Raw genomic sequence first — 19,001 nt, 5'->3', positions numbered from 1 at the left:
GGGATGGGGGGGAAGTTTAGGAGTGGGAGCGTGGAGGCACGCCTCCGATGGGCGCCCCCAATTGGGGGCGCGCGCCATTTTACGTGGCGTGACGTCTGCCAGGAAGCGCTATGCTTCCTGTGCGGGGGGGGGGATAGGGATTCCCTAAGCCGAGATTGCGCTCTTTCATGCATGCACACAAAAGAGCACACTCATCTCCCTGAGGCTAAGTGTGGCCTCAGGGAGATCGGCTCCACACTAAAAAAAATCTTAAAAATAGAAAAAAAAATTTTCCCTGACATGTCCCCTCATTTGACACTGTCACATGAATTGGGACATGTCCATCACTTTCATTACATTTTTTAAAACCTACATGAAATCTCATCCCACCCGTGAATGAGGTTTCATACTTTTTCTAATGCCCGCCAGGGCTCCCGGCCTGCCCGCCAACATTAAGGTTGAACAGGCAGGTCCACTAATTACTTTAATGAGTTAGTCAATGGCCTCAATTGGCCATTGACAGGTCGGCGGGCACACAGCTGATTCTGCTGAGCCCCCGCCAACCTGTAAAGTTAAATGGGGCGGGGTAACATCAGGATTTCTGCCCAACGTCATCCCACATCATTTTACGCGTCGGCGAGCGGGCCCCGTCCCCTGCTCGCCGAGCAGGAAACCCTGGCCAAAGTTACACTAGAGTAACTTAGACTTCCCCACAGCAGACATCCACTGGGCCAGAACCTCCTACGTGTGTCGGAAGGTGCTGGCCCACAGAAATTAGAAGAAATAAACTCACAATTACGTGGTCTTGAAAACTGCATCGCCATTTCCGATCATTGGAGTTTCTTGGGGCCTGCATCGAAAGAATCCTCGCAAGTCCCAGCAAAGTCTAAATTCAGTGTATTCATTAGGCCACACTCCCTTTTTAATTGGCACTTGCTGCCGTAAAGCAGGTAAGTTTAAAGAGCCAAGGAAATTGTCAGGCCAGGGGAAGCAAGTGTCTGAGGTAAGTAGATCTTTGGGATTTGGGATTTGAGGGTGTCCGGAGGTCGGGGTGACGGGCGGGGGGGGGGGGGGGGGTGTCCGGAAGTTGGTGGGGGGAGGGCGTCCAAAGGTCGGTGGTGGGGGGTTGGGTGGGGATGGGGGGGGGGGGGGGGGGGGGGGCGGGGGGCTCGATGGATGAGGTTGTCTGGAGGTCAGATTTCTTGGAGGTTGGATGGGGGAGTACGGAGGCCAGCAGGGGTTTACAGAGGTCGTGGGGGGTGGGGGGGGGGGGGGAACCAGAGGTTAGGGGAGCGTTGAGGGATCTGGAGGTCAGTGGGGGTCCGGAGGTTGGAGGGGTCCGGAGGGTCTGAAGTCTTGGGGTGGAGGGATGGGGCATTCAGAAGTCGTGGTTGGGGGGGGCAGCGGCTGGGAGGGACCGGTGGTCAGGGTTCTAAGGTCTGGGGACGGATCCGAGGTCTGGGAAAGGGGTGTTGCGGGGCGTCCGAGATTGGGGGGTTCGAGGTCTGGGCCAGAGGGTCTGAGGTCACTGGGAGGAGTAGGTCAGGTCCGAGGGGGTGGTGAGATCCATTGTTGGTGGGGATGGTGGGTGTGGAATGGGGTTATTGGAGGTCGGAGAGGGGCTGGGGGGTGAGTTCTGTAGGCAGGGTGGGAGTTGTGGGGGAGTCCCGTGGGGTCGGCCTGGGTCTTTACAATAGCTGCCTAGAAATTAGAAGAGGTTTTAATTCTTCTAACTTTCTATGGGTAAGCTTTGGTATAACCCAGGCATAACTATCCAAAGTTTGAGATTTAAATTGCATTTTCCAATGGTTCCCAGTGCAGCGCAATTGTCCAGAGGAAGTTAGCACTTCTGGGCAATTGCCATGCAAAGCCTTGCCTGGGAACTTGCCAGAGGGATTCCCCAGCTCATCTTTGGGGTACCACACAAATCCGACGCTGGGAGCGCAGAAGTTACGGGCCATTATTCCCAACAAAAAATGGCAGGGAGCAGCATTAAACACCACTCTTGGAAAGCCAGTTCATAAGAACGGCTCAATGTCTCTGGGGGACAAGCACCACCTTGCTTATGCCAAACCATTTGCTTATAAGAAGAGTTGGAAACAGATTCACAAGGGTGATGCCTTTGCACCCATGTCTTTTACTGAGATCTCAAAATAGCGATGAGACAAGTTGTGGCTTTATTACTCCGATTTGTTTTACCATTCTTCTAGCTATGTATTTAAGGAAAATAGATAACAGCAACATGCACTTACGTAGCACCTTTAATGTTGCAAATCATCCAAAGAGACTCCACAGGAGTATTGTCACACAGATTTTTACACCAAGTTATGTAATGAGATTATAGGGATGATGACCAATAGCTTGGTTAAAGAGTTTCTTCGAAGATGAGAGAAAAGGTAGAGGAAGAAAATTCCAGGCAGCCCAATGCAATGACAGGAATGATTGTGATGAAAATTGGGGATGCATAAGGGACTTGAGAATTATTGAAGGAGAGCTGAGGTTTTGGAGGGGTTCAGAGACAGGGAGTAGCAAGGTCATGGAGAGATTTGAAAACAAAGATGAGAACCGTTATCCTCTGTAGGTCAGCAAGCAATGGGGTAATGGGTGGGTGGGGCTTAGTGCTCATTAGGATCCAAGCAGCAGAGTTTTAGATGAGTTTAAGTTTAGAGGTTGCAAAATGAGAGTTGAGGCAGAAGGACATTGGAATAGTGGAGTCTAGAACCTATGTACTAACTCTTCGACCTCAGAATATTTTCAAAGCAATATTACCAATAAACTGGATGTTAAAGCAAATGCAAAGTGAGTGACAGAAACTGAGAGAGACAAACACAGAGAATGAATCAGAGATTGAATGAGTGCAACAGCAAGAGAGGAGATAGAGACCTAAAAACTAAACAGCAAAGTCTCTTTGGTAAAACATAAAACTCTCAAGGTATCAACAAAAGAGAAATAGAGGCAAAAGAGCTCTATATATATATTCTATAAACACAGCAAGTTACTGAAAAATGAGAGGAAAAATGCGCAGCAATGGAAACAATCGCTGTGGGAACAAGTCCAATTCTCAGGATAATGCTGAGGCTTTCTCAGGCTCAATCGTGTATGGATTAGTTGACTTGCTTCCAGTCGAAATTTGCATTATTAAAGTCCTAAAGCAAACCTTAACACTCCCTATGGAGGATTAAGTAATGCTAAGTATAGTATTGACTATATTCACTGAGCTGCTCTCAGTCCAATTCCCCAATGCACACATCAGCTTGTCAAATATTTAACTTCATGCCATCCTGTAGTTATTAAATAAAATGTAATATAAATATGACAAGAAATTCAGATACACTTTCCATTTAATTTGATGAGGGGATGCCACAATGAAAGGTGCAGAACCCATTGATTTTTCCAGTTTAACCTTCGGTATGCCATGGGAGTTTACCAATCCAAATGCACTTTGTTCCTGTGGCAGCTCCTGACAACTTTACACATCTGTCTGCACCCCTTTCTTTAACCCAAGAACCTGTGCAATAAACATTTAGAGATTTCCATACTTCACATGATCAGCGTATACCATAAAGGCAGGTTGAGAGAGCACTTAATAAAGCATATAGTATCTTAGGCTTTATTAATAGAGGCATTGAGTGCAAGAGTAAGGAGGTTATGTTGAACTTGCATCGGACACTAGTTAGGCCTCATCTGGAGTACTGCGTCCAGCTCTTGGACACCATCATTGATGAAGGATGTGAAGGCATTAGAAAAAGTACAGAGGAGATTCACAAAAATGATTTCAGGAATAAGGAACTATAGCTTTGAGGACAGATTGGAGAGGTCGGGACCGTTTTCCTTGGGGAAAAGAAGGCTGAGAGGAGACTTGATAGAATGGATGGGGTAAATAGTGAGAAACCGTTCCCACTCGAGAATATCAAGTACGAGAGGGCACAAATTCAATAATTAGCAAAAGGAGTAAAAGTGGTTTGAGGAAACATTTTTTTAGCCAGAGGGTGGTAGGAGTCTGGAACAAGTTTCCTGAGAAGGGTGGTGGAGGCAGGTTTGATCAAGGTATTCAAAAGGACTCTGAAGAAGAGTCATATGGACTTGAAACATTAACTCTGTTTCTCTCTCCACAGATGCTACTAGACTTACTGAGTTTTTCCAGCATTTTTTTGTTTTATTCAAAGGGGAATTAGATTGGAGGGAGGTTTGTTGTTCCCCAGAGTGTTGAGACCCTTGGTCTTCCTGATGTGTATCAGTGATCTGGAGTGTGGTGTTCAAGGCATGATTTCAAAATTTGCAAATGATACAATGATTGGAAACGCTGTAAACTATGATGAGGATCGTTTTGAACTTCAAAAGGACATAGACATGTTGATAGATTGGGCAGAGTTCAATGTAGAGGAGTGTGAGGAGATTCATTTTGGCAGGAAGAATATTGTGAGACAGTATAAAGTAAAGGAAGTAATTCTAAAGGAGGTGCCAGAACAGAGGGACCTCAGTGTATATCTACCTAAGTCATAGTACATATACACCTATGGGTATAAGAGGATAAGGCAGCAGAGTGGGACAAGATAGAATGCTGACTTTCAGAGAGCCAGTTCAGTCTCAATGGGCTGAATGGCCTCCATCTGCATTGTAAACATAGATACATAGAAAACAGAAGCAGGAGTAGATCATTTAGCCCTTCAAGCCTGCTCCGCCATTCAGTATGATGATGGCTGATCCTCTATCTCAACACCATACTCCCTCGCTCGCCCCACCCCTTGACACTGAGTCCAGAAATCTATTTTCCTTCTTAAATATATACAGTGACTTGGCCTCCACACCCTTCTGCATTAGAGAATTCCAGAGGTTCACCACCCTCTGAGTGAAGAAATTTCTCCTCACCTCAGTCATAAATGGTCTACCCCTTTTTCTGAGACTGTTCCAGACCCGCAAGCCAGAGGAAATATCATTCCTGCGTCCAGTCTGTCCAACCCTGTGAGAATTTTATATCTTTCAATGAGATCCCCTCCCATTCTTCTAAACTCCAGTGAATAGAGGCCTAGCTGGCCCAATTTCTTCTCATATGACAATCCCAGGAATCAGTCTGGTGAACCTTCACTGCTCTCCCTCTATGGCAAGTATATCCTTTCTTTGGTAAGGAGACAAAAACTGCACACAATACTCCAGGTGTGTTCTCACCAAGGCCCTGTACAGCTGGAGTAAGACATCCTTGCTCCTGTACTTAAGTCCTCTCGCAATGAAGGCCAACATACCATTTGCCTTCTTAACTGCTTGCTGCACGTGCATGCTTGCTTTCAGTGATACATGTACAAGGACACCCAGATCCCTTTGTACGCCAACATTTCCCAATCTATCACCATTTAAATAATACTTTGCCTTTCTGTTTTTCCTACCAAAGTGGATAATTTCACACTTACCCACGTTATACTGCATCTGCCATCTATTTGCCCATTCTCTCAAACTGTCTAAATTGCCATGAAACCTCTTAACACCCTCCTCATTGCTCACATTCCCACCAAGTTTTGTGTCATCAGCAAACTTGGAAATATTACAGTTGGTTCCCTCATCCAAATCATTGATAAATATTGTGAATATCTGGGACCCAAGCACTGATCCTTTCGGTTCCCCACTCGTCACCGCCTGCCGCTGTGAAAAAGACCCATGTATTCCTACACTGTTTCCTGTCTGTTAACCAATTCTCAATCCATGCCAATATATTACCCCCAATACTGTGCTTTAATTTTAAACACTGACCTCTTATGAGGGACTTTATCAAAAGATTCTGTGATGCATATTTGATAAGCAGTCATTTAACATCACTCCAGTGAAAATGTCAGAATTAAGCAACAAATCTGATGATTAGCAACAAATCTGAAGATTGGCAACAAATCTGAAGATTGGCAACAGAAGGGCTCTTTCACAATCTTACTATTTAGGAGACTCTGAGGATTTGGTGCTGAAAACATTAAACAGTGGTTCAACGTTTCACATACCCTATTACTATCAGTGTAAATGTTGGGATCAAATTCAGAGCAAAAGAAATAGAATCAAATTGAGTTATTCTGGACAAACTTTAGGAGTCATCATATTATCATCAATTGTTGGAAAACTGCTTTAATTTGTAAATACTTGTCACGTAAAAGAAAATATCAGTACATTTTCTAGCAGAGAGAAAGCGGGGTATTTATTGGCCACTATGTTTGAGTGTAGAAAGGGATCAAAATTACAAAGAGATGTGTACAAAAGCATTTGAAGGCAGGTCATAGGAAAAAAATGGCTTGGGAAAAGTAATCCACAAGACAAAGTGTAGTGACTGATTGATCAACCTCTAATGGTGAACAGCAAGCAGCGAACAAACAGTAAAATGGGCTCAGAGGAAAGAGGTGCACACATGCAAGTAGGCCTATAATCTTTATTTTCCCTCTATTCTTCCTTTTAAACACTTGCAGGTCAGGCACAACATAGGTTACTCCACTTTTCCTTCAGATATGCTGAAACCTTATTGAGTTATTACCTGGGTTAGATGCAGACTAACACTTCCTCTTGCTGAACTCAAAGCTCAGAAGATCATTCCTACTTTATTACATTTACGCATTCTACCAGCTTTCATTGTTATATGAGATTTGCCAAATTTTGAAGCAGTTTTCTACCATGGTTACACACCCACTGATATTCTTTGATACTCATTTCATGTAGGGCCTTTACACCCAACAGAAAGACAAGTTACATATCAGTTTGCGCCTTTCCCTTTAACCCAAGAACGTGTGCAATAAACAGTTAGTGATTTCCACAATTCACATGATCAGCATATACCATCTTGTTGGAGTTGGTTTTTACATCTGAGTTCCAGTTTCTAGCCCTGACAGAGCTTTCACTTTCTGACAGAGAAACACTGATTCCATTGATTTCCTCAGTCTTTGCAAATTTGAAGTACATCTGTAAATATCTCTCAAAGCAATCGAAGGAGTTGTTGGCACAGAGGAAAACAGTCACATAAAAGCCATTGAGGAAGTGAGTGGCCTGTTACCAAGGATACAGAATAATGCTTGAACTGCTGCTAGTTTCCTAACACTGTCAGTATGGCTCTCTTCTCTGATCTCTGAATCAGAAAGCTTTGGGTTCAACCCCCACTTGAAAATTTAAGCACCTAATCCATGCTGGCGCTTCAGTGCAACAATGTTCTGTCAGAGAATTTTGAAACTGAGACCATTTCTAGTGGTTCAGTAGGATCCCATGATGGAATTTAAATGCAATAAAAATCTGGAATTAAAAGTCTAATGATTGTTGTGAAAATCCATCTGGTTCACTAATGTCCTTTATGGAAGGAAATCTGTCCTTACCTGGTCGACCTACATGTGACTCCAGACCCTTGACTCTTAAATGCCCTCTGAACAAGGACAATGAAATGCTGGCCTAGCCACTGGTGCCCACATCCAATAAATAAAATGACAGTGGGGTGCGTGCTTACTGACCTGCACTGGCTCTTGAAATAAAGAGAGAAAATGCAGGAAAAGCCCAGTATGTCTGGCAGCATCTGTGGAGAGAAAAGCAGAGTTAACATTTTGAGTCCAATACGATTCTTCTTCAGAAGATTTGTTTTTCCAGCACCTTCTGTTTTTATTTTAGATTTCCAGCATCTGCAGTATTTTGCTTAATCACACTGGCTCCTGGTCTGGCAACACCTTGATTTTATAGTCGCATCCTTGTTTTCATATTTTCCCATGGCCTCACCCCTCCCTAACTCTATTACTCCTCTAGCTTCACAACATTGACATCTCTGCTTTCCTTCAATCCTGGCCTCCATAATTTTAACTGCTTCACTACTGGCCACCATGTCTTTAGCTTCCAAGGCCTTAAGGTCTAGAATTCCTTCCCTAAACCTCTCCACCTTTCTATCTCTTTCCTCCTCTAAGATGCTTCTTAAGACCTACCTCTTTGACCAAACCTTGGTCATTTGTTTCAACATCTTATGTGGCTTGGTGTCCAATTTTGTTTGTTAATAGTCCTGTGAAGTGCTTTTGAATGTTTTACTACCATTAATGGTGCTATATCAATACAAGTTGCTGGATGTGAAGCAATTTGGAACATGAGAGGCCTGCTAAGATGCTGTATAAATGCAAGTCATTTCTTTCTTCTGGTCAATACATGGCAACACTTAGCACTTTGCCAGGTCTCTCTTAGCAATGAATTAGTGGAGATACGATCATCAGATTTCAAGGGGACAATATGAGGGCAGACAACAGCAGCAGAAATAAACTGATCAAATAAATACAACTGAGAACAAATCTTGCATTTCATTCTTTGGTTCAGCCCCGGGTTTCAGTATAGTTTTTGTAAACAGTCACCAATCATAAAAATCATGCAATTCCCCTGTCTGTCAGTCACATTTTGGAGTTACACTTTCTCTGAAGCAAATTTTTCAGCATACTTACACTTGATTGCAAGAAAAAAAAATCAGCAAAATCACATAGAACACCACTAATACCCATGCAGCAATCAAAAAATGAAAACCACCATTTAGCAAGATTAAAAGCATACAAAAATAGGTAGTCAGCAACAGCTATCAAACACAAGGAACAGATAAATCATGCCAAATAATTCTTGGAAAATATTTCCAACAAACATCTTTCACCAAGCCAAGCTCTGCAATGAGCTTTGCTTAGATCATAGATATTAAACAATTACAAGAAAATTAGTCGGTTTACATATGCGTTTTCTGTGCAAAAAATGTCCAGAAGTATTTCCATGTGACTTTGAGAAGCCTCAGATTTCAGTTCCTATTCTCCAGAAATAATGCAACCACAATTATAAAAACATAAGAAATAGGAACAGGAGTCAGCAATACAGCTTCTCAAATCTGCTGTGCCATTCAGTAAGATCATGGCTGATCTTTATTTTCACACCGGACCCACATATCCTCCAATTCCTTTCATGTCCAAAAATAGAACATTCACAGTTGTGAAGCCAAGGATATGATTTGAGTCCCCATTCGCCTGATCACCTGTTGGAAAGTTGACATGTTCAGAAGTCAGGTAAGGGCAAAGATTAGTGCAATTATGTCCCGAGCAGATGCACGAGCTTGCTGAAATTCACTAGCTCACACACAGCCATATGTGAGGAACTGAGACAGCCTGCAACTGGGAAACTGTACCCCAACATGAGTCAGTGTCTTCAGTTGAGGAGGCCAAGGGGAGAAATATGACATAAATAAGAAAACATAAAAGTTGCTTTGAGCATATTAAGAACTGAAATGCTTAAGTTCCCAGATTCAATTAATCCTACTGGGCTGCTTAAAACTGTCGCTTCATCTTTTCTTTTTGGGAGCTGTTGCTGAGGGGCAAGACTAAGAAACAGTTCTCCAACTCTCCACACATTCCACAGCTAGCATTGGGCCCACCCTAGGTCTCAGAAGGGGTTAAATACAGTTGCCCATTCCAGCTCTCTAATTTCCCACTGGAGGCATAGCTGCAATTGCATTGCTGAGCTCCATCTGTGAGCTGTATGTTGTGGAGGCAGTAATTTATTAGGACAATGGGCCCGAGGAGCAGAACAGCACTAAACCCTCCCCCACTCCCCTCACCTCCAGCGCCACATGGTTGTGCTCTGGGGAGCCTTTTATCACCACAAGCTCTCCGGCAAGTATCCCAAACAGGATGATGAACATTCTCTGATGATGTAATTGCCACTGGCATTTCCTCCCACTGGTGAATTATTAAATTACTTGCAAGGATATATTTCTCAGTAACATTAAAATCACCGTCTAGAGAATTGTTGGAAATTGTTTGCAAGCTCTTAATGAATAGAATCTTCCCTTACTTGGCTTTTCAGTCATCTTCTTCCTAAAGTTGGTGCAACTTTTTTGCAACATGCAAAGACCTTCAGTGATCCAACATCTACAGGAATTCTTAATTTCTATAGAAGACTTGGTGTGAGAAAATGGAAGAAGGTTGAGTCAGTGATTTTCATTTTCATAAATATGTCAAAAGGTTGGAATCATTTTAAAACTAGGACAGCCCTGGGGACTGGGCTTTTAGCAGCACCATGGGAAGGAGGATCTCAGGTTCCAAATCCAGGCATGTGCTGATTTAACTCATCTCACCCAGCAGAGTTTTATGACATTGGGCTGGGAAAGGGGAAATTTTCTTGTTCCTATTCAGTAGTTCCTGCTGAAAGATAAGAGTGAGAGAGTGTCCCATGATTCAGACTGGGGTTGGTTATGTTGCCATCCTTACTTAACAACCTGCCATCAACTCATTCATTCAATGTCATACATGATGAAAGGCAACTGAGATGAAGGGCCAGAGAATGTTGGCATCTGTAGAACTGTTCCCCAGCAGGAGTCAGTGCCTTCAGGATAGGAGAGAAAACCGTAGAAAGAAAAATGCAAATGATAATTTGGATTCATAAAGCATCTTTAACATATAACAAAACTAGTGCCATATTGGAGAGTTAGTGGTCTTGAGAGAATTGGGCATCAATCAAAAGCATGGCTGAGAAAGCATGGAGAAAAATAGCAAAGTCAGGAGGTTTAAGAAAGGAGTGTAACAGAAAACATTGGCACAAAGGGGGAACTAGCATTTTCTATTGCACCTTTCACATCCTCGGGATATCTGAAATAGCTCCACAGCCAAGTACAATCAGTATCAATGTAGGCAAATGCAACTATCAATGTGTGCACTGCAAGGCCCCACAAGCTGTAATGAGATAAATGACAGCTAATCGTATCGTTTTTTGTGTTTTGGATAAAGAACAAATGTTGGAATTAATTGAATAGTACTACCACAGGAATGATGGGATAATTGGCCTCTTTCTATGCTCTCATTCAATGATATTAAGATACTAGTAGAACTCTCTTGCTGTTCTTCAAATTTTGTCATGGGATCTTTCACGTCTGCATAATAAGGTAGACAGGGCCTCAGTTAATTTGTCATCTGAAAGAATGGCACTTGTTCAGCCCTGACCAAAGGGTCAGCCGAGATTATGTACTCAAATCCTGCAGTGGGCCACAAGCTTCTGACTCAGAGGCAAGAATACTGTGACTGAATCATGCTATCAAATTAGATCCGATAGGGTTGAGGGTGATAATTGATTCTGCCATTAACGTCCAGTTTTGTGTTTTTTTTTAATTTATCTGTTTGAAAATATTCCCTGCTATTTAGTGACATAAAGAATTTGGGTGTTTTATGACATTCGGCTGGGAAGGGGAAATTTTCTTCTTCCTATTCAATAGTTCCTGCTGTGTATGTTATGAACAATCCTAGGTGAAAGGACATAGCAACAGTTCACAGGATGTGGGCATCGCTGGCTAGGCCAGCATTTATTGCCATTCCTAATTGCACTCGAGAAGGTGGTGGTGGTGGTGAGACACCATTTTAAACTCTTGCAGTCCAGGAAATGTAGGAACACTTGCAGTGCTGTTTAGAAGGAAGTTCCAGGACTTTGACCCAGTGTCAGCAAAGAAATGGTAGTATAGTTCCAAGTCAGGATGGTATGTGGCGTGGAGGGGAACTTGCAGGAAGCGATGTTCCCTTGCATCAGCTGCCTTTGTCCTTTTAGGTAGTAGAGGTCGTAGATTTAAAAGGTGCTGTCGAAGGAGCCTTGGTGAGTTACTGCAGTGCATCTTGTAGATGGTACACACTGCTGGCATTGTGCACCAGTGGTGGAGGAAGCAAATATTTAAGGTGATGTGTGCATTGCAAGGCCCCACAAGCTGTAATGAGGTAAATGACAGCTAAGCGGGCTACTTTGTCGTGGAAGGTGTCAAGCTTCAAGTGCTGTTAGAGCTGCACTCATTCAGACAAGTGGAAAGCATTCCATCACACTCTTGACTTATGCTTTGTAAACAGTGGGACAGATTTTGTAGGGGGAGGGGGTGTCAGGTGATTAGTTACTCGCTGCAAAGTTCTCAGCCTCTGACCTGTTGTGTAGCCACAGCATGTATATGGCTGATTAAATTTAAAGTAGTTTCCGGTCACTGGAGGGTGGTATTGGGGGATTTAACAATAGGAATGCCTTGTTGGAAGGAAGGTCAATGATGAAGCAGCTGAAGATAGTTGGACTGAGAACACTATCCTGCAATGTGGCTTAGATGATTGTGGTTGTTGGAAGCCAAACATGTTCCTATGTGTTAGGTATGACTCCAACCACCAACCAGCGGAAGGTTTTCTCACTGATTTCCTTGATACCACACTTGGCCAAATGATGCCTTGACGTCAAAAGCAGTCACTCTCAGCTTACCAATGGAATTGAGGTTTTTTTGTCCATGGGATGTTTGAACCAAAGCTGTAATGAAGGTGAGCTGTAAATTCCTGGCTGCATTTACTATAGACTGATTCAGAGGAAGATGGAAAATGTAATCCAGACTATTATAAATCAAGTAACCCATCTTTATGATAATGGAATTGTAGAGCTAATGAGATTTACAGGATCCAGGCATAACAGAGCCTCTGGTAAAGGCCCATCCTCTCCATGCTGCAGAGGTGAAAAAAAGGACCCAGAGTGGATAATACAGTTCCTCTAGCCACTCTGCCATTCAATAAGAACATGGCTGATCTTCTACCTCAGCGCCACTTTTCCACCCAATCCTTATATCCCTTATTGCTTTGAAATTTATCTATTTCTCAGCCTCGAATATTATCGATGGCTAAGCACTCAATGTTCTAGAATTGAGAATACAAAAAAATTCACAACTGACTTCAGCAGTTTCTCCTTATCTCAGTTTGAAGACTATGGCATCTGACTTTTAGACTCTCAAGCAGGCAGTTGGGGTTGGTTGGGGGTGGGGAGAAACAGTGTGGGGCAGGAAGAAAAACACCCTCATTCCTTTTTCTGTTTTTGCTCCTTTCCTTTTCACTGAGCTGACATGTCCTGGAGCTCTACCTAAAAGGGTGGTGAGGCAGAGTCAATCATAACTTTCAAAAGGGGATTGGATAAATACTTGAAGGGGAAGAAAAAATGCAGGGCTCTGGGAAAAGAGCAAGGGACAGGGACTAATTAGAAAGTTCTTTTAAGGATGATGAGCCAAATGGCCTCTTTCTACACTGAGGATTCAATAGGATAAATAGGAAACATTGCTGGACTTCAAAAATATATTATTGAAAGAATATAACTAGTAGCTACAGATTCTTTTAAAAAATCTGAAGAGATTTTTTTTGGATGAATTTTGTTTTCATAAAGGAGGAACATCAGTACGACGGAACAGAAATCTTCCTTTTACAGCATCAAGTATTTGCAGGTCAGGTACAGCACAAGTCAGACATAAAGCAAAGTTCCCTCAAATCTGCCTTAACAACATGCCCTGCAGATACATTGACGCCAAATTTGGATGCACACCATTGACTGTACCACTGTGACATTTTTTCCCCCCAAACATTAACCATGGTGTGGGCTTTCTGACTAAGATGGCCATTTACAATCAAATTAGGGGAAGTTGCAACCTCTGCACCTGAACTTGCTAGGAATTAGTCTAACATTACCCAATTTAATTGCATATAAGGCCCTTATAGTCAATGAATAACCAAAGCATTTATTTGAAAAATCTGGAATAATGTTTCACTTCCAGTTTTATCTGGATTCCAAGAAACAGTATTTCTGAGTTAAGATGGTATAAATGTGTCTGTCACTCAAAGTCATTCTGATGCAAGCTCGTACAACAATCCCTGCAACCCTCTATACATCCTATCACAATTTAGCAGTCTTTGGGCAATTTTCTTATCCACCAAATGGAGCACCCGAAGCTTCAGCTAGGGGAAAGGCACAGCCTTGTTCCAGTGTAACATACTGCAAAGGTTTTGTGGTATATCAAATGACATATCTCAGATACCTCAACTTTGAGCTTTCCTATGTAGACCTTCCTAAGTTGCAATATGCCACTTTCTATTCCACCACCCCACAACATGATCATTGAAGTTAAAACAAGCCCTAATCAATACCAAGCATCATTCCTTGATTAATCATCTTGTTTCTGACTTTTTCAATGATAATGTCCTGCACTTTATCCTTCTCAATTAAAAACAAAAATCACAAGAGTTTCATGCTCTAGTGCACAGTACATATTAACATGTAATCTTGCAGGAATTAAAATGATTAATTTCTTACTTGGTTCTACAGCCCTGAATGAGCCCACAATAGACTATGGATTCCAGAGGCTGCAGAAGGTCATTCCTAGGCATCCAGGTGATCCAGAAAGACTAGCAAAGGTTAGTATAACCCATGTTTACACTCTATTGCAAATTAAATTAGTACCTACTGATAAATTCTAGTAGGAAGTTGGAAAGGAAAGAAAGAACCCAGTCTTAACTTGTTCCAGATAAAGCTTTATTTCAATTCATATGAACCTTCATCCCAGATCATCACCTGTTTGTTCTTTATACTCTGAGTACAAAAATTCAACAAAAAGGCCACATTTAACAAATTAACAATCAAATTAAGGGGATAGCCCCATAAATTTGACCAGCTGCCATGGTACCATCAGAACCTGTGTCCCCAGAGCATTATCCTGGGATTCTGGATTACTTGTCCAGAAACATTATCACTAAGCCACTATGTCCACCTGTTTCCCCTTTATATGCACCCAGTGATGTGCTAATCAACTAACCTCTAATTACTAACTTATTCACCTGTTGACAAGTAACTATTTCCTATCCGATCACGTACACTCAATGTGTTTCATCCACTTATGTGACATTAAATTTTGATCCAAACATTACAGACATATGCAGGTTTAAGAAGCCTCAGAGTTTGAAGATGTAACATTTCAGACATGTCACTTTTCTGTCTTCCTCTCCTGAAAGCTGTGGGAGGTATTCTCATGAAGTAAATCTTCACAGGGGAAACCAGATGGTGTGAGCAACAAAAGGTTATTTGACCATCGAGGGGGAAATCACAAGCCCAATCTAATCCTTTCATGACATGCATAATTTTCTCAGTAGGGGTTCATGAGACAGCATCTCAGAGCTAGCTCCCGAGCCAAAGGGTGCTGAGGTCAACTGTAAGCAATCCAACTACTGCCCTGTCTAAGATTACCCAACTGGCCATACACCAAGCGTGGAACAGGAATCTGCTCATCTGTATTGTACATCACTACATTGGGTATCTCCATTAAAAACCAGGGATGCTGAAGGGTAAATGGTTTGCTTACAGCGAACCTCATTGATGAGTACATAAAGGCCCCTGGTGCAGTCCCTTCCCAGGAGATCAATGGCAATATTAACAAATAAGTGCCAGATTGTCCTGTTCCTCTTGGAACATCTAGCTGTGCCAACACTCTTTGTTTCATGGAGAGCATTACTCCCGCTAGGTAGCGCAAACCAGGGGAGATTTAATGCAGGGTGCTGCTCTTGGAATTGATCTGTGTGGTTGGTCAGACTTCTTCAGGAGCTGGAAAATAGACTGCTCTGTTGATGCAATAGGATTGACAGGCAAAGTGGCCTTTTCCCATTCCATACTTCATGATCAGGTTGTCCAATTTTATTTTTTTGTTGACAATTTTGGTGCTTATTTCAGACATTTTTCATTTGCAGGTTCTCCTTTTAGTGGGATTCCATTGTTTTTTTCCATAAAAGAAGTAGACATCCTAAATATCAGAAAGTCTAAATATCAGTTTCACACTGTAACACAGTCTAGGAGAGGAAGCATTAAATCAAAGAGCATGGGCTTCAGAAGAGCTTCAGACCAGAAGACCAGAGAAGGGTTGGGAAAAAGGGATCACATGCATTTTACTACATTATACTGTTACGAATAAACCACAGATTTGAATTGGTTCTCAGATGGAGAAATTATTTAAATCATTAAGCTTAATTAGGAGGCCTTGACAACTTGCACCTGTCTGTTTCAGCACTATGGACAGTTCTGAGTCAACAGATCTCAATATTTGTTGCCAGAACAACAGAAATGTTGAACGATTAGATCTGCTCACATTGTAAATGTTGCCAAATGTTCTACATGTATTTTTTCCCTGCAAAGAACATTTGAATTCTTCCATGGTGTCATCACTTATTACAGTGCTGTGAGAAATCTATCAGATGGTCTGGCATAGTTAGCTGATTATATCATGCCAAATGCTGGGTGTGTGCAGTGTGGCTTTCAAACTGAACCTTTAACATATGTGCAGTTAAATTGTGGTGAATCACTGCTTCCATTTAACAATGTCTGTGGGTAAAGTTGGCATACAAAGTTTACAAGAACATCTAACACCAAAAGACACACACTATGCTGTCTGGGATTTATTACACTGTGTTTGGCAGTTCACTGATAAAGGAACAGCTGGCTGAAATGAACTTTCATTCCTCTAAACTGTTTACTTCAAAAAATCATTTTTCTCAAATTTCATCTCAGATATTGGAATAATGGAAAAGGTTCAGCACAACTGAGTGGTAACAGTAGCACAGTGGCTTTAGTATTGGATGAGTAATCCAGAGGATAGTGATCCAGAGACATGAGTTCAGGTCCCATCATGGCAATAAGGGAATTTAAATTCAGTTGATTAAGCAAATCTGGAAAAAAAGCCAATAGTGAGCATGAAATGACAAGATTGCCACCTGGTTCACTAATATCATTTCGGGATGGCAATCTACTGTCCTTACCTATCTTAGCCTATATGTGACTCCAAACTCTCTTCACTGCCCTCAGAAATGGTGCAGCAAGACACTGAGTTTCCAAAAAATGGCCAATCACCACACTCTCAAGACAGTTAGAGATGGGCAATAAATGCAAGCCTTGATGGCAACACCGACATCACATTGTGTTTTTTTCAAAAAAGCAGCAATGGGAGGGACTGACAATTCAGAACTTCACATTCACACCACTGGTGCACATTAGGCACTCACTGTTCACTTTAGGGGGCTGCTAAGCATGAGGTCTGCTCAGTCTATCCTTGGCATTTAAACCAATGCAGAAATTGGGAGGCATCTGTAAATTGCCTGTGTTTATTATGGGCTGAGCTGTAATGAAAATTAAAAGTATGTGTTGATGGAGTTAAATGAAGAAGGATGGGAGGAGACTTGCATGAAGTATAAACACTGGCATGGGCCTGTTGGGCTGAATGGCCTGTTTCTCTGCTGTAAATACTTTCTAATGCTTCAATTCTGAAGGCATTGAATAGTACAAAGACTAGGGCCCTGACAATATTCTGGCAATACTACTGAAGTGTTGTGCTCTGGAACTTCCTGCACCCCTAGCCAAGCTGTTCTAGTACAACAGCTACTACCCGGCCATGTGGAAAATTGCCCAGTTATGTCCTGTACACAAAATGCAAGATATATCCAACCCAAACAATTACCACCCCATTAGTCTACTCTCGATCATCAGGAAAGTAATGGAAGGGGTCATCAACAGTGCTGTCAAGCAGCACTTGCTTAGCAATAATCTGTTCACTGACGTCCAGTGTGGTTTCCTTATCTCATTCTAGCTTTGGTTCAAACACGGACAAAAGAGCTGAACTCCCCAGGTGAGGTGAGAGTGACTGTTCTTTACATCAAGGCTGCATTTAATCAAATGTGGCACCAAGGAGCACTAGCAAAACTGGACTCAATGGGAATCAAAGCAAAAACACTCCACTGGTTGGAGTCATACCTAGCACAAAGGAAGATGGTTGTGGTTGTTGGACATCAGTCATCTCAGCTCCAGGACATCACTGCAGGAGTTCCTCAGGGTAGTGTCCTAGGTCAAATCATCTTCAGCTGCTTCATCAATGACCATCCTTCCATCATAAGGCCATAAGACCATAAGACATAGGAGCAGAAATTAGGCCATTCGGCCCATCGAGTCTGCTCTGCATTCAATCATGGCTGATTACCATCTCAACCCCATTCTCCCGCCTTCTCCCCATAATCTTTGATCCCCTTACCAAACAAGAACCTATCTATCTCGGTCTTAAATACACTCAATGATCTGGCCTCCACATCCTTCTGTGGCAATGAATTCCATAGATTCACCACTCTCTGGCTAAAGAAGTTTCTCCTCATCTCTGTTCTAAAAGGTCTTCCCTTTACTCTGAGGCTGTGGCCTCGGGTCCTAGTCTCTCCTACTAATGGAAACATCTTCCCCATGTCCACTCTATCCAGGCCTCTCAGTATTCTGTAAGTTTCAATCAGATCCCCCCTCTTCCCTCTAAACTCCATCAAGTATAGACTCAGAGTCCTCAAACATTCCTGATATGTTAAGCCTCTCATTCCTGAGGTCATTCTCGTGAACCTCCTCTGGACCCTCTCCAGGGCCAGCACATCCTTCCTGAGATACAGGGCCCAAAATTGCTCACAATATTCTAAATGTGGTCTGACCAGAGCCTTATAAAGCCTCAGCAGCACATCCCTGCTTTTATATTCTAGTCCTCTCGAAATAAATGCCAACATCACATTTGCCTTCCTAACTATCGACTCAACCCGCAAGTTAACCTTAAGAGAATCCTGGACGAGGACTCCCAAGTCCCTTTGCACTCCAGATTTCTGAATTCTCTCCCCATTTAGAAAATAGTCTATGCCTCTATCTTCCTACCAAAGTGCATGACCTCACACTTCTCCACGTTGTATTCCATCTGCCACTTCTTTGCCCATTCTCTTAACCTGTCCAAATCCTTCTGCAGCCTCCCCGCCTCCTCAATACTACATGTCCCTCCACCTATCATTGTATCATCTGCAAACTTAGCCAGGATGCCCTCAGTTCCTTCATCTAGATCATTAATGTACAAAGTGAAAAGTTGTGGTCCCAAAACTGACACCTGCGGAACTCCACTAGTCACCGGCCACCATCCTGAGAAGGACCCCCTTATCCCCATTCTCTGCCTCCTGCTAGGCAGCCAATCTTCTATCCATGCTAGTACCTTGCCTCTAACACCATGGGCTCTTATCTTACTGAGCAACCTCCTGTGCAGCACCTTGTCAAAGGCCTTCTGGAAGTCCAAGTAGATAACATGCATTGGCTCTCCTTTGTCTAACCTACTCATTACCTCCTCAAAGAATTCTAACAGATTTGTCAGGCATGACCTCCCCTTGATAAAACCATGCTGACTTTGCCTGATTTTACTATGCACTTCCAAG

General features: G+C 42.6%; 1 protein-coding gene across 4 annotated transcripts in view; it reads left to right on the top strand.

Moving 5' to 3' along the window:
• LOC121289728 (transcription factor COE2) overlaps positions 1–19,001 on the top strand; it is a 260,228-nt gene that overhangs the window by 193,829 nt on the left and 47,398 nt on the right. For all 4 annotated transcript variants that reach the window (XM_041209384.1, XM_041209387.1, XM_041209385.1 and 1 more), the window contains one exon: positions 14,077–14,165. In XM_041209384.1, the coding sequence (XP_041065318.1) occupies positions 14,077–14,165 (89 nt within the window). The remainder of the gene's footprint in view (positions 1–14,076; positions 14,166–19,001) is intronic.

This window comes from Carcharodon carcharias, chromosome 17, assembly GCF_017639515.1.
Source record: "Carcharodon carcharias isolate sCarCar2 chromosome 17, sCarCar2.pri, whole genome shotgun sequence".
NCBI lineage: Eukaryota > Metazoa > Chordata > Chondrichthyes > Lamniformes > Lamnidae > Carcharodon > Carcharodon carcharias.
The sequence above is the reverse complement of the archived record's forward strand: the minus strand, read 5'-3'. Positions and strand labels throughout refer to the sequence as shown.